Source organism: Gobio gobio (assembly GCF_949357685.1).
Source record: "Gobio gobio genome assembly, chromosome: 24".
Lineage (NCBI taxonomy): Eukaryota > Metazoa > Chordata > Actinopteri > Cypriniformes > Gobionidae > Gobio > Gobio gobio.
In genome coordinates, this window is record NC_137120.1 from 35,590,041 (window position 1) to 35,603,385 (window position 13,345).

At 38.4% G+C, this 13,345-nt stretch overlaps 1 protein-coding gene across 2 annotated transcripts in view; it reads right to left on the bottom strand.

The window, feature by feature from the left end:
- The window catches only part of rc3h1a (ring finger and CCCH-type domains 1a), a 30,904-nt gene extending 18,075 nt beyond the window's left edge, over positions 1 to 12,829 (bottom strand). For both annotated transcript variants that reach the window (XM_079808028.1, XM_079808027.1), the window contains exons 1-3: positions 12,724 to 12,829; positions 6,855 to 7,287; positions 271 to 391 (exon numbers count right to left, since the gene is read on the bottom strand). In XM_079808028.1, coding sequence (XP_079664154.1) covers positions 271 to 391; positions 6,855 to 7,085 — 352 coding nt within the window. In that variant the 5' untranslated portion in view covers positions 7,086 to 7,287; positions 12,724 to 12,829. The remainder of the gene's footprint in view (positions 1 to 270; positions 392 to 6,854; positions 7,288 to 12,723) is intronic.
- Between the last annotated feature and the right edge of the window lie 516 nt (positions 12,830 to 13,345).

Here is a 13,345-nt window from a genome sequence, read left to right on the forward strand (position 1 = left end):
TATTTATATATATTATAGATTATATAAATGTATATACAGTATATACATGCAAATATTTCTTAAATATATACATGAATGTGTGTGTATTTATATATAAATAATAATTAACAGAGTACACACACATATATTATGTAAACACAAACTTTTATTTTGGATGCGATTAATCGCGATTAATCTTTTGACAGCCCTATTAAAAACCATAAAAGCATATGCCATTGCTAACTTATAGTGAATAAATGAACAAAAGGGGTGATGTAAAACGGCAGGCACCTCTGGTGTTGCTCAGGGGTTTGAGATAGAGCGCCAGGTCTTCCACACATGTGCGGGACTCCTCATAGTGCTGGACGTCCTCTGCAGCTGTCAGTAAGGTGACAGGGGGAGGTTTGGTTACCTGCAGGAGACAAAACAACAGCAACAACACTTGTCTGTTACCATACAAAAGATAGTTCTCCTCGACAAGATCTTAAAAGCATTCTTCACATAACTGAGCAGCATTTGATGGGGCTGTGAACATTCCTCTTTCACAGAACACGTTCACTCCTACAGCATCACGCTGAGCAGCCATTCTCATAACAACACGTGATTTATCTCCAAAAACAGAGAGCGGAACCACTGTTTTAACCATGAGCTCGGGCTGACGTGGTTATGAGGTTTGGCTGATTATTGTTCATGTAAATAACTGCATTTCTGAGTGCAGACTGAAGCTTTACGTCGGAAACTTTAAAATGGCTAATTATACAGGATTATCATATAATATTCACTACTCTTTGAATTTTTTTTAAAGAAATTAATACTTTTAGTCAACAAGGACACATTCAATTGATCAAAAGTGACAGATAAGACATGTATACGTTTGCATTGTAGATTATCAAACATTGATCAATCTTCACGTTTATAATAATAATAAAAAAATGAATCTGCAAAACTTTAGTTTAGGGTCAAATTCTCACTTACTGGTAGCTTATTAGCATGACTGTTTATTAGTACTTATAAAGCACATATTAATGCCTTATTCTGCATGACCATCCCTTAATCCTACCCAATACCTAAACTTAACAACTACCTTACTAATTATTAATAAGCAATAATTAGGAATTTATTGAGGCAAAAGTCGTAGTTACTAGTGTTAATTCTACATTAAACTAAAGTGTGACCAACATTTCTTTTCACCATAAAAAATATGTTTTGGACATTTGTAAATGGTAAAATGTTTGACAATTTAACATGAACAATACGATTTTAAATATTAAAATATGAAGAAATACTTTCAAATATTTCTCTTTTTCATCCACTTTGTGATTGTCAAGCCTGATTTCCATGCTTGCTGTAATTTTTTGGGACCCATCCCAACTGAATAATATATTAGTAGTAATATTAGTAGTAATAACTACTATTTTTGGTCATTTGCATGAATAAAAACCTTTGAGTTTCTGTGTAGATGACAGATTTTTAAACAAATATTCCACTGGGCAGAATGTCATGAATAATATGATTCGAAATACTGAAATATGAAGATATTATTTAAAATATTTCTCTTTTTGGTGAATCACATTTTCCATTTTTGGGACCCATCCCAACAGAATAATATATTAGTAGTAATAGTAATAGTAGTAATCATTCTTATTTTCCAATAGTAATATTTTCTGTGCTAATTTCTTTACTTTTTTGTCATAATTTTAAGGCAGTCTAGACTTTTCTGCATGTAGATGACACATCGACACGCTGCTCATTTCAGATTTGGACAAACCTTTAACCAACCAAAATATCTGCAGTTACGCAAAATGTGAAAGCGTGACATTTTTGTGTCATCTTAAATCCCCTTATTTGAATGCAGTGTCCGATGAAGCCCTCAGTGACTGTGCTCATCTTAAATAATCATGACTAGACGATTATGTAACAGTTTTGACAGTCATACCTGTCTCTGAGTGTGTTATTTTTACAGACAACGCTGGGAATGACTGGCAGATGTTAATTCAACTTCCTGGTTCTCTACTGGCTGTGTGAGAGGAGAACCAGTGTGTTTTACGGCCTTCTGTCATGCATTCTCACGCTTCGGTATGTCACATCAGGGCCGAAATCCAACCAGACCGGAACGACTGCGAGCTGATCTTTAGAAACCCGACGCCCTGAGCTCCACCTCTCCATGATGCACATGACACGTTCTGCTCGTCCTCTTGATTCAGAATGGATGCAGTAAACACTGATAAACACACTCCACCTAAAATACAACTTCTGTACTGTACTGGTTTTTTTGGCCCTGTGCCTTATGCTGCGATTGTTATCAAGGTAATTTGAAAAGGGAAAAAAGTACAATGTTTGAGTGACAAGGAACCACTGTAGTTTTACTTCCTCATCCTCGTTGTTTAGATTGAGACTGGGGTGGGGAGAGGGACAACTTCCTCCATATAAGGCAAACAAAGTCAATAAAGTAAACGTGTTGTGCACTGGGCCGGCACGTAGAAGTGCATTAAGGTAGTGTTTCCCAACCTTGTTCCTGGAAGCCCGCTAACACTGCAAATATTTATGGTCTCTCCTAAAGATCTGACGAGCTGAATCATGCGTGTTTGATTCGGAAGAGTTGGAAAATGTGTAGTGTTAGTGTGCCTTCAGGAACAGGGTTGGGAAACACTGCATTAAGGCTGTCACATTTACCATTGTTCTGCACATTCTTCGCAAGTGAAATCCAGTCATTTCGATAGGAATGAGTTCACACTAAGTTGTGTGTGAAAGCAAAAGGTCTGGCTCGTGTTCAATTTGGTCATGCAAATTCAGGAGTTTTTGGGGATTGCATGGGCATTGTAGCTGTGCATTTAAGTGCCGGCATGTTTTTTGTTGTTCTGCACATTTTTGAGGGTAAAAAAGTGTTTTTATTAGGGATCCATGCAATCAATTTTGTGCAAGGGCGAAAAGTTTCTCTCACAGACTCCGCTCATGTTCAAATGGGTCATGAATTTGCAAGTTTCAGGGCATGAGAATTGTAGCTGTGCATTATGGTACAATCACAGTTTCCGTTGACAGGCGAAATCCAGTCATTTCAATAGGAATCCTTGCAATTAGGAATTTTGGTGTGCGAGTAAAAAGTTTCCCCTTGCAGATTTCGCTCATGTTCAAGTTTGTCACGCGAATTCTGGAGTTTTCCGGGCTTGCATGGGAATTTTTAGCTGTGCATTAAGACAGGGGGTTTTTAAACTTTATGACGCCAAGGACCACCAAATATGATGATCCTTTTATGAGGGACCCCCTTCCTAAAATCCATCAATTTATTTTTATGTATGAAAAAACAACTGTTAGATAAATAGTAAGTGTGACATTATAAATACAACATATTGTTTCCAAACTTAAATTGGCTATACTTAAATGTTGGATGTATAAACCTGAAGAACATTTTCTATTAAAAATTATTAGTATGAGCATCTTTCACAATAAATTAATGTAATCAGCTTATGTAATGCGTTAAGAAAACTGCCTTACAACCCCAGTGAGCGAGATAAAGGGGACTATAGTGAGAAAAACTCACTAGAAAGATACAAAGCAAACATATATAATTCTGGCAAGTATGTATACGGCAAGAAAGAAGAGAAACATTTAGAAATTAAACAGTTCGAATGTTTGGAAGACTTTATCCAGTTTTGCTTTGTCTTTTTCATCTCGGAAATTTTCTGGGGACCCCTTAGAACCTTCTGGAGGACCCCTGGTGGTCCCCGGACCCCAGTTGGAAAACCACTGCATTTATGCTGCCTTCACGTGCTATCGGAAGTTTCCTACTTCCCACTTCAGAAGTCGTGATTACGAGGTTGTTGCATTCAAGTGCTTTGTTGTCGGAGTGAACAGGAATCATGGTTATTCTTGCCTATTTATTGGGAAAATCTTATTAAAACCAACATCATATGTAGTGTCCCATGCACCGACAACCATATAAACATTCCAGATAGTCCGCTTTCTGCTGATTCTGTCATTTCAGTCAAATGCAGGATATTTTCGCTGTGTACCAAACATACAATACGCTTCATATGATTACTCTTACATGTAAATATGTACTACATTAATTTCAAGACAAGACGACCTAGCTGTTTTGGGAAAAAAACAATAAAACCACACCTGCCACAGCATTAGTTCTCCCCGCCACCATGTTTAAAGCTTATGACACGCCCATCTCGGGAATTGGGGTATCAAAATTATTTCCGAACTTCCCAGTGGTAAACACGACATCAGAGGGCGTTCATGTGCAATTTTTACTGAGGAAACTCGTATTTACGATAATTCCGATAGCACGTGAAGGCAGCATAAGATAAGATCACATTTACAGTTGACTGGCGAAATCCAGTCATTTCAATAGGAATCCATGCAATTGGGAATTTTGTTGGGAGCAAAAAGTTTCCAATTGCAGATTTTGCTCATGTTCAAGTTAGTCACGCGAATTCTGGAGTTTTTGGGGCTTGCACTGACATTTTAGCTGTGCATTAAGGTGCCGCCATATTCATTGTTGTTTCGCTAATTTTTGAGGGTGAAATCCAGTGATTTTAATAGGGATCCATGTGTGGGCGAAAAATTTCCCTCGCAGACTCCGCTCGCGTTTAATTGGGATTGTGATTGCATGGGAATTGTAGCTGCGCATTAAGGTGCGGTCACATTTCTCATTAGCGGCACAACGGATCGCAGTTGTGATTTGCGGATTAATTTCTAAGTTTAACCATCACAAAGTTAAAGAGAAGCTTGTTTCAGATGTGAACACCGGATCGATTCTTCTTTACCGCTTCGTTGCGCTTGAACGGACGCACAAAATGATGTCAAAATACCCATCTCGGGTATTCTCTCTGTTATGTCTTAAGTGAACATCATCTCGCAGATTCATGTTCAATTCGGGAGTTGCACCCGCATTGTAGCTACTAAATTTCAATAGAAATCCATGCGGATAAGAATAGGAATTTTGCGTGATGGTGTAAAGTTTGTCATGCAGGTTATGCATATGTTTAGGCCTGTGCCGATTGGTCGATACCATCGACGCTGTTAATTAGTCAACGTCAATATTTTTAGTCGACTGGGTAAGTTGGGTACGATATGAAATTGTATTAGTACCGGTACTTTAAAAATGACAGCACTCAAATAAGAGCAGTATTTCTTAATCTGCGTCGATGTGTGACAGCAGGAGTGAGGACGTGTGTGTGAGCTCAGCTCCACCGTACACTAAACAATGGAAGCAGAACATTCAAATATATGGCAACAAAAAAAAACAAAAAAAAAACGTTTTTTGCCATGGTATCGATTCAGTATCGGTATTGAGGTATTTTAGTCTGGTATCGTATCGAAGTTATAATTTTGGTATCGTGACAACACTATTCTATAGGGGTGTGCATTGGCACTGCCCTCACAATTCAATTCGATTACGATTCACCAGTTAACGATTCGATTCAATTCGATTCTACGATGCATTGCGATGCATCAAAATTTTACTGCACACAACAAGGCACATTTTTAATCAGTCATGAGGCAATACAAGCAGTATGATATTGAACAACAGATTTCATTGGCTGCTATGTGTGTATTATCACTCTCCTGTATCTTTGACATAAATGTCATTAAATAAAATAAAATATAAGAAAACATAAATCACTGTTTTCAGTGCTTTGAATGAGAAATGTTTCTCTCAACATGGTTTGTGAAGTTAGTTGTATTGCCAACGTGCTTGATTTTAGTGTGGCAGGTTTTACACACCGCGTAAGTCTTGGCTAGTTTCCCATTAACTTCGTAGAATCCGAAATGTGCCCAGATGTCCGCTTTCCAAGCTTTGGGTGCGTTTTTAATTATCCGTCTATAGCGGTCATCTCCCTCCGCCTCAGCCATCTTGATTGTTGTTGTTGTTATGACCCCAAGTAATTGAAACTTCACAACTTTATTGTCCAACTCAAGGCCAGAAAATAAACGGTGACATAATCGATTATGGCACTTTGCTGCATCGATGCTGAATCGTGCATGCCCCGCATTGCGATGCATCGCCGAATCGATTATTGTTGACACCACTACTATTCTATATAAAAAAGTATTTGCTGATATTCTCTTTTTTTTGTTATGTTGGTTTACAAATTTGTACCTTTTTACTCTTTTAGTTTTACATTCTGTCAAGGGCTTGTTTACGTTTTACTTTTTTTTTATAGTACACAACTGAAGGCCAACGTTGCAAGTTAAATTAAATGTTTTTAAGTAAAATTGTGATAAATTAGTCGATAGATTAATCAATTAACCGATAAATTAGTCGATAGATTAATCAATACAAAAAAAGTCGTTAGTGGCAGCCCTACATATGTTTAAGTTGGTCTTGTGAATTCACCGCAATGACAAACAGAAAACAGCTTGGTTTTAAAGTGACTTTTATGGCTGCGTTTACACTTTGAATGCATTAACGAGAGAGCGTGTGTGAGAGAGTGAGTAATATTGAAGCTTGTTGGTTTAATTACACCAAAGTTATCACCTCATTGATGAGAAATATAATGTAGCTTTCAGTAGTGAAGCCGTTTTATTTATAAAACCAGCTCCTGAATGTTTCTGTGAGCGCGCAATTTCTTTCCTTTATAAAGTGTCCACCTCAAAGCTGCGAGCGAGCGCATCTAGGCACATCTGCTTCATAATACAACATTAAAAAGCTGTATTTGTGGACAAACGTTTCGCCCTGGCCTTGTGGTGGCTTAGGATTCAAAGGGGAATTGGATATTTGTGTTTAGACGCAAGTCGGATGTCCAGATATCGGATATGTATCTGATTTAAAACCACTTTTGGAAGGGACTCAGAACGGATGCGAAAACATTGGATCTTGAGTGGATTTTTGTGTTTTCACGTGTGCAACAAACTAGTAGACTCACCTGGCCGCTGACGAGCTGCAACAGCGCAGTGTTGACGGGCAGCTGCTCGATGTCCGTGCTGATGGCGGTCTGGTCGAATGGGCAGGCCTTGCGGTGCAGTTTGTTCAGGCACATTTTGCACACAGTGTGCCCGCAGCCCAGGCTGATGGGCTTGCGGTGGCTCTCCTCGAAGGTTTGCGTGCAGATGGGACACAACAGAAATTCGGTCCATTGCGGGGCTTGCACGGGCATTGTAGCAAAGCTCTTGTGATGCACCGGTCCCCAAGATCTTCTCTTATTGCTGCATTTGTATCAATGTGCGTTTTGCGTAAAGCGATACGGCGGTAAGTCCTAGAAGTTCCACTGGAACCGATAAAGCTCTTCCGAAGATCACAGTTCTTAAATAGTTCCTGGCATTGTGGGGGCGTTCAGCACATAGTGTGAAAAACATACCCTGCAAGACAAATAAAAAAAATGTATTAGAAATGAATGTTAATTGTGTCTGCACGCATTACATTATTCAAATAAAACATCAAAAATGCATTTCAACTACCATACCTAAATTGAGCCTTATTTATGATATAATAAATATATGGTTTTTTTATGAAATATTGCAGTGTTTATAATAAATGATTTACCTGTGCACATATTTATATGTGCCCTCGTATTTTTTTAAATCAAAAATACTTCCCCTCCCTCTTGCAGCGACATCTCTACTCTGAGAATGTGTTTACTGGCACGAGGGCGGGACAACCTGTCCCTCACATAAGATCGACCAATAGCAAACCACAACCATCCAATCAATTCCCGATGGACAAAATCAAATCCCGCCCTACATTTTTTCCTTGTTCGAGAAGCCGTTTCACATCAAGATAGGGAACAAAAGACTATTGCAACTTCCGTTTCATGTCGACTTTAAATAACTTAAAGGGTTAGTTCACCCAAAAATGAAAATTCTGTCATTAATTATTCACCCTCATGTCGTCCGACACCCGTTAGACCTCCGTTCATCTTCGGAACACAAATGAAGATATTTTTGTTGAAAGCTGATGGCTGAGAAAGGCTTCAGATAGGCCTCCATTGGCATTCAGTACATTTACACTCACAAGACCCATAAAAGGCACTTAAAACATCGTTACAGAGTCCATCTCACCACAGTGACTCTACAATAGGGATGTGACGGTGAGGAAATTTTCCCACCGGTTAATTGATGTGTGACAACACCGGTAATACCGGTATCACCGGCGGAGGCTTTTAAATCACTCAATTCTATCTAACCGAAAGTAACATGCACACGACCGCTCTGAACTGAAAACGCGCCAGTGTTGCGTATTCACACACCGTGAATGACAGCTCGTCTGTAAATGCGCGCTCTGTGAGGCCATGGGTGCGTCTCAATCAGTTCCCTAGTTCAGTAGTCAGGGCACTGCACAAGCATTGATCAGTCTATGATTGAGATGCACGCCATGAATGAATAACAGTTCATCCGTAAAGCCTCGTTTATACTCGACGCGCCCGCACGAGCGCGAGGGTGCGCGCGGCAAAAATAAATAGCCTCCGTAGCGCAGAGGCTCGCACTGCGGAGCCAGGCGAAAGTAAACAATGTGCGCTCTGTGCGGCCGTGCACATTTCGGTTTTGAATTAGCGCCAATTCGGCTGCGGGTTGCTTGAATTGTGGGTTCATTAGCCTATTATTTTTAATGAAAAACACAACAACAAAACAAATGACAAACTCCCTTAAATAGGCGCTTTTACGTTTCGCTTTGAAACCAAATCTTTCGTGATCATCTCAGTCAGCTCCTCACTCTTAAATCTGATGAATGACTCCTGCCGCTGCCGAGACTCACGGTCGGATCCTGCTTTATTAAGCAGATACGTTCAGTTTTTATTTGTATTGTCTGTTCTCTAACCGAACAAAATCATTTTATTACTATAAAAAAATCAAAAAGACGGTGGGCAAGTGATGTAACCGGTGTTGAGTCTGGACACCGGTAACACCGGCAACATCGACTATCGTAGCAAGCCTACTCTACAATAATTTTACGAAGCGACGACAATAGTTTTTGTGCGCAAAAAAAAAAAAACGACTTTATTCAACCTCTTCTTGTCTTCCGTGTGTGCCTCCACGACGCATGCGCGAGAATATGACGTAGCGCCGGGGTTCGGGAATCCATGGAATGCACACTTTAGTCCCATTTGAGAACTACGCCGAGACCTAAAGCACGATCAATGTAGAATTCAACAGCTTAGATACGCGCGTCTTCCTCTGCTTGTTAACAAATCGCTTCTGAGTCATGTGTCCGAACGCCGGATCTGCGTAATATTCTCGCGCATGCGTCGTGGAGGCACACACGGAAGACAAGAAGTTGGATAAAGGCGTTATTTAGATTCGTCGCTTCTTAAAATTATTGTAGAGTCACTGTGATGAGATGGACTTTGTAACGACGTTTTTAGTGCCTTTTCTGGGTCTTGTGAGTGTAAATGTACTGAATGCCAATGGAGGCCTTTCTCAGCCATCAGCTTTCAACAAAAATATCTTCATTTGTGTTCTGAAGATGAACGGAGGTCTTACGGGTGTCGAACGACATGAGGGTGAGTAATTAATGACAGAATTTTCATTTTTGGGTGAACTAACCCTTTAATGTAAAAAATACTCTTTCACAATATTAGTTTTAGTTTTCTGGATACAGAATATAACCAAAAAGGTTTCAAATGTGATAACCAGCCTTAAATTAAACATGAAAATCCCAGAAAATAACACTATATGGCCCTGAGAAATGCAATCCTGTTATTTAAACGGTCAATAACACATTAACAACATAAAAACACACAAAAATAACATCATAAACTGCATGATCTAAAAATAAAACAAAACAAACGAAAAGTCTACAAGAGTAAAACTAACAAAAAAAATTAACTAAAAAGGACAAACGGAAATAAAATCATTGTTCATCTTTTTACACAAATTGTCACACTGAATTGAAATAATATATTCAAATTATTAAATCAAAGATATAAGGAAAATTCCAGGGAAAAAAATATCCGATTCATACTGGGAAAAATAAGTTTTTTATATCGGTTTAGTTAATGATCAAGAATAACGCAAGGAAACTTCCTTCAGTAAATCAATTCTTTTGTTGAAAACAGAAAAAAAACAACATGAATAAAGATTACAATCACTAGTGCATAAAAACCGCTCCGTCATCGTAGACGCTCTTATCACTGACCCGAGTACAGTAGGTTTATTTTGGTATCAAAGAATACCAACCAGGCAAGATCTTTTCGGCCATCATCACATTTAAACCTTTTGGCTTCAGCCTGACAACGCCTCTCCAGCACGACAACATGAGCTCGATGAAACATTCAGTCCCGGGAAGTTCAGAACAGCAGAAATAACCTGACTCATCATTTATTACAGCTTAGTCTGTGTACCGTACCTCAGTGCTGCCCAATATAGCCATTATATAACCAAAACAACACCTCCACAGCACAAAACCGAGGGGATTTCAAATGACTAATAGTGAGTAAAGTGCAATTGCTCCGACCGCTCCAGCGGGAGACATCACAAGGAAGCGTTTAAGCTGAAATCAGGTTATGTACCCCGAGCAGTGACTCATCAGACAAACATCAAAGCTGCGTGAACATGTTTTTAGGACCAGGAAATGCAGGAATTCTGACCTATGGGGAACAGAAACATGAGCCATAACAAAGATCACGGTTTCTACCACATGCACGGCAGTTGCACACTCATGCCTCGGTGACAAAGGGAAGCTGAAAATAAAATAAAAGGGTATTACACCGAACACCCGTTTTCTTTCTGAATGTCGGAAAAGGTGTACAAATCAGCCCTGAAACTATTCAGAACTCCACCTAAATCGCAATGACGCCATCAAGAACTTTCGCAATGATTCCTGCAGGTGTTTTTAGCACAAGTTATGTGCAAGAGTGCGAACTGAACCCTAGAAAAATTTAATAAAAGGTTTTATTTGTATATAATAATATAGTATAAATATACAAACATGCACTGTCTTACCCTAATGGGTGCGTATATATGTTAGGTTCAAATATGTGCTGTTATTTACAGCAGCCACCCATGCGAATAAGGCACTTCCTCTTGTGGCAGCCATAAAAAGCACCGTTTTAGGTAGCCACACCCACTCATTTTTCTTTCTGTCATAAATTCACTTGTGCCAGGATTTCTCTATAACTATATTTAAGTTTGGTGGGCGATTGAGGAAATGGGAACCCCCCTCTCATTCACATATATACATATATACACATACATACACACACAAAAATATATATAGCTAGCTTATTAGGATGATCACTATCTATCTATCTATATGAATGTGTGTGTGTGTGTGTGTATGTGTATATATATATATATATATATATATATATATATATATATATATATATATATATATATATATATATATATATATATAGTGTGTGTGTGTGTTTATATAACTGTATCTCCAAAAAAAGGAATTGACGTCAAAAATGCAGCGTAATCATGACATTGAGACCTGTTTGTCAACTAGATGTGACTAATGTAAAGGTAAATGTATTTCATATGAATCAGAAAGGTCGGCCACATGCCTGACAATCATGTGTGCGATTTGAAAAGAAAAATATGTTCAGATGCCAGTGCAGTCATGGAAAAAAAAAATTACCTCAGTTCAAAGCATGTTGAGACTTATCTCCTGCCTTTTGTCTATTGGAAACCCCCTAAAGCAGGTTAAAAACATTTTAAGCATCACTTGATTATCTGGAGTTTATTTATAGAACTCAACGTGATTTAATAATAACTACAAACTATATCCTTCCTACATACTGTGCTAAGAAAAGGACAATACGCACGTGTGCATCATCACATTCCTATTAAATCTTAGCTGCCAAATGAAACAAATCAAATGGATGATTGACTGAGAATTTCTTGGAGGTTCATTTGATAAACACTTCTTGAGAAAATCTGATTTCTGTGTAATATTTCGAATAACATCGAACCCTTCGGGACAGGAAGGAAAGAGACAAAGCCCTTTGACTAGAGCTGGATATAGCTGAAATATAATAGAGCACTCACGTAAAGCTTTAAATATACAGAACCCAAATTAACCTTTAAATATATACAGTATATACAACCTACTCGTTTATATAGCTAAATGCCACGCTATAATGAAGAAACATTACTTATTTTAACAGCTCAGATTGTCAAACTGTTATGCTAGTCAGCTAGCAGGTTAATAAATAGCAATTTCAAATAAAACAAAAACACTTTACTAATACCTACCAAGCAGCAAAAGATGTTTTCTACATATAAACATTGCACATCAAATTTAACCTAATATAGATGTGCATTTGGACAGTTTAACCCGATCTGAAATTTGAATATTAAACAGCTAGCTGGTGTGCTAACAAAACAAAGCTTGTAGCGTTCAGCTAAACGTCATTTGTTCAGTTAAAACGGAAGTATCGTGAATCCCTTGATATTTGTAACAATATTTTGTTAGTTTAATCGTTTTAAAAGCATACAAACTAAAAACTAACCGATGAAAAAATACCGTTTCTTAGTTTCTTACTGAATAATGTGCTCGTGAGCGTTAGCATTTATGCTACGCCGGTTGATGCATCTTAGGTAACGCTTACAACGCTCGTTTGTAATAGTTTTAGGCAGTTCAGTCGAATTACACCTATATTTAACAATATTCACAGCAGAAATTTCGATTTTGGCGTTTTAAATGCGATTGAAGCTCTGCTGCAGCATTCCTAAGCTATACACTCGTCACATTGTTTTAGCATCTATGAACGGTATATATATATATAAAAAAAATACAGAACCTAAAAGACAATAAACGTACATGATGTAAGCAGTACAGTATATACTCACAATATTTGGTTCAGCTCAATCTTCACAGAAGAAGGGCGAGTTTCGCCTGCTGCTGTAATGAAAGTTTCTTTGGACTGTCTGTGTGAGTCTCAGTGCTCAAGTGACTGAGAGAAGTCCAGGATTGCGCAACCGGAGATCATCCACAGATCAAGATCGTGTCCTGTATGGAGTTAAGATCCCCAAAAGATACGTTGACATCATTGGTAATGTCCCAAAAACGGCTTTCTAGGTTTTGAAACACAGTCTATCATTGATGAGCCTCTTTATACTTGGTAGACAAGGGTGATGAGAAACTCATAGGTTTTGTGTAGCTTTTGTCTACATTCATAACAAAAGTTTTGAAGAAAATGGTCACCACCATGAAGCCAGCAAGTTCTAAAACGGTTGCTAATGTTCTCCAAATGGTGTTTAGTAATGTGCTGTGTGGTTGCTAGGGTGTAGAAACAATCCTGGGAGGTAACTTACCAGCCCAAGTCAAAAGAGCCGCCTTTCAGGCCCCTAGATACTTTTATGTAAATCTATATGGTTTTGTTGCCAGGTGTGTTTGCCAAACACAGATGTGTTTCTACAGATCTACCAGGATATGTGAACACGGTTGTGATGATCAGAGATAAATCTCACA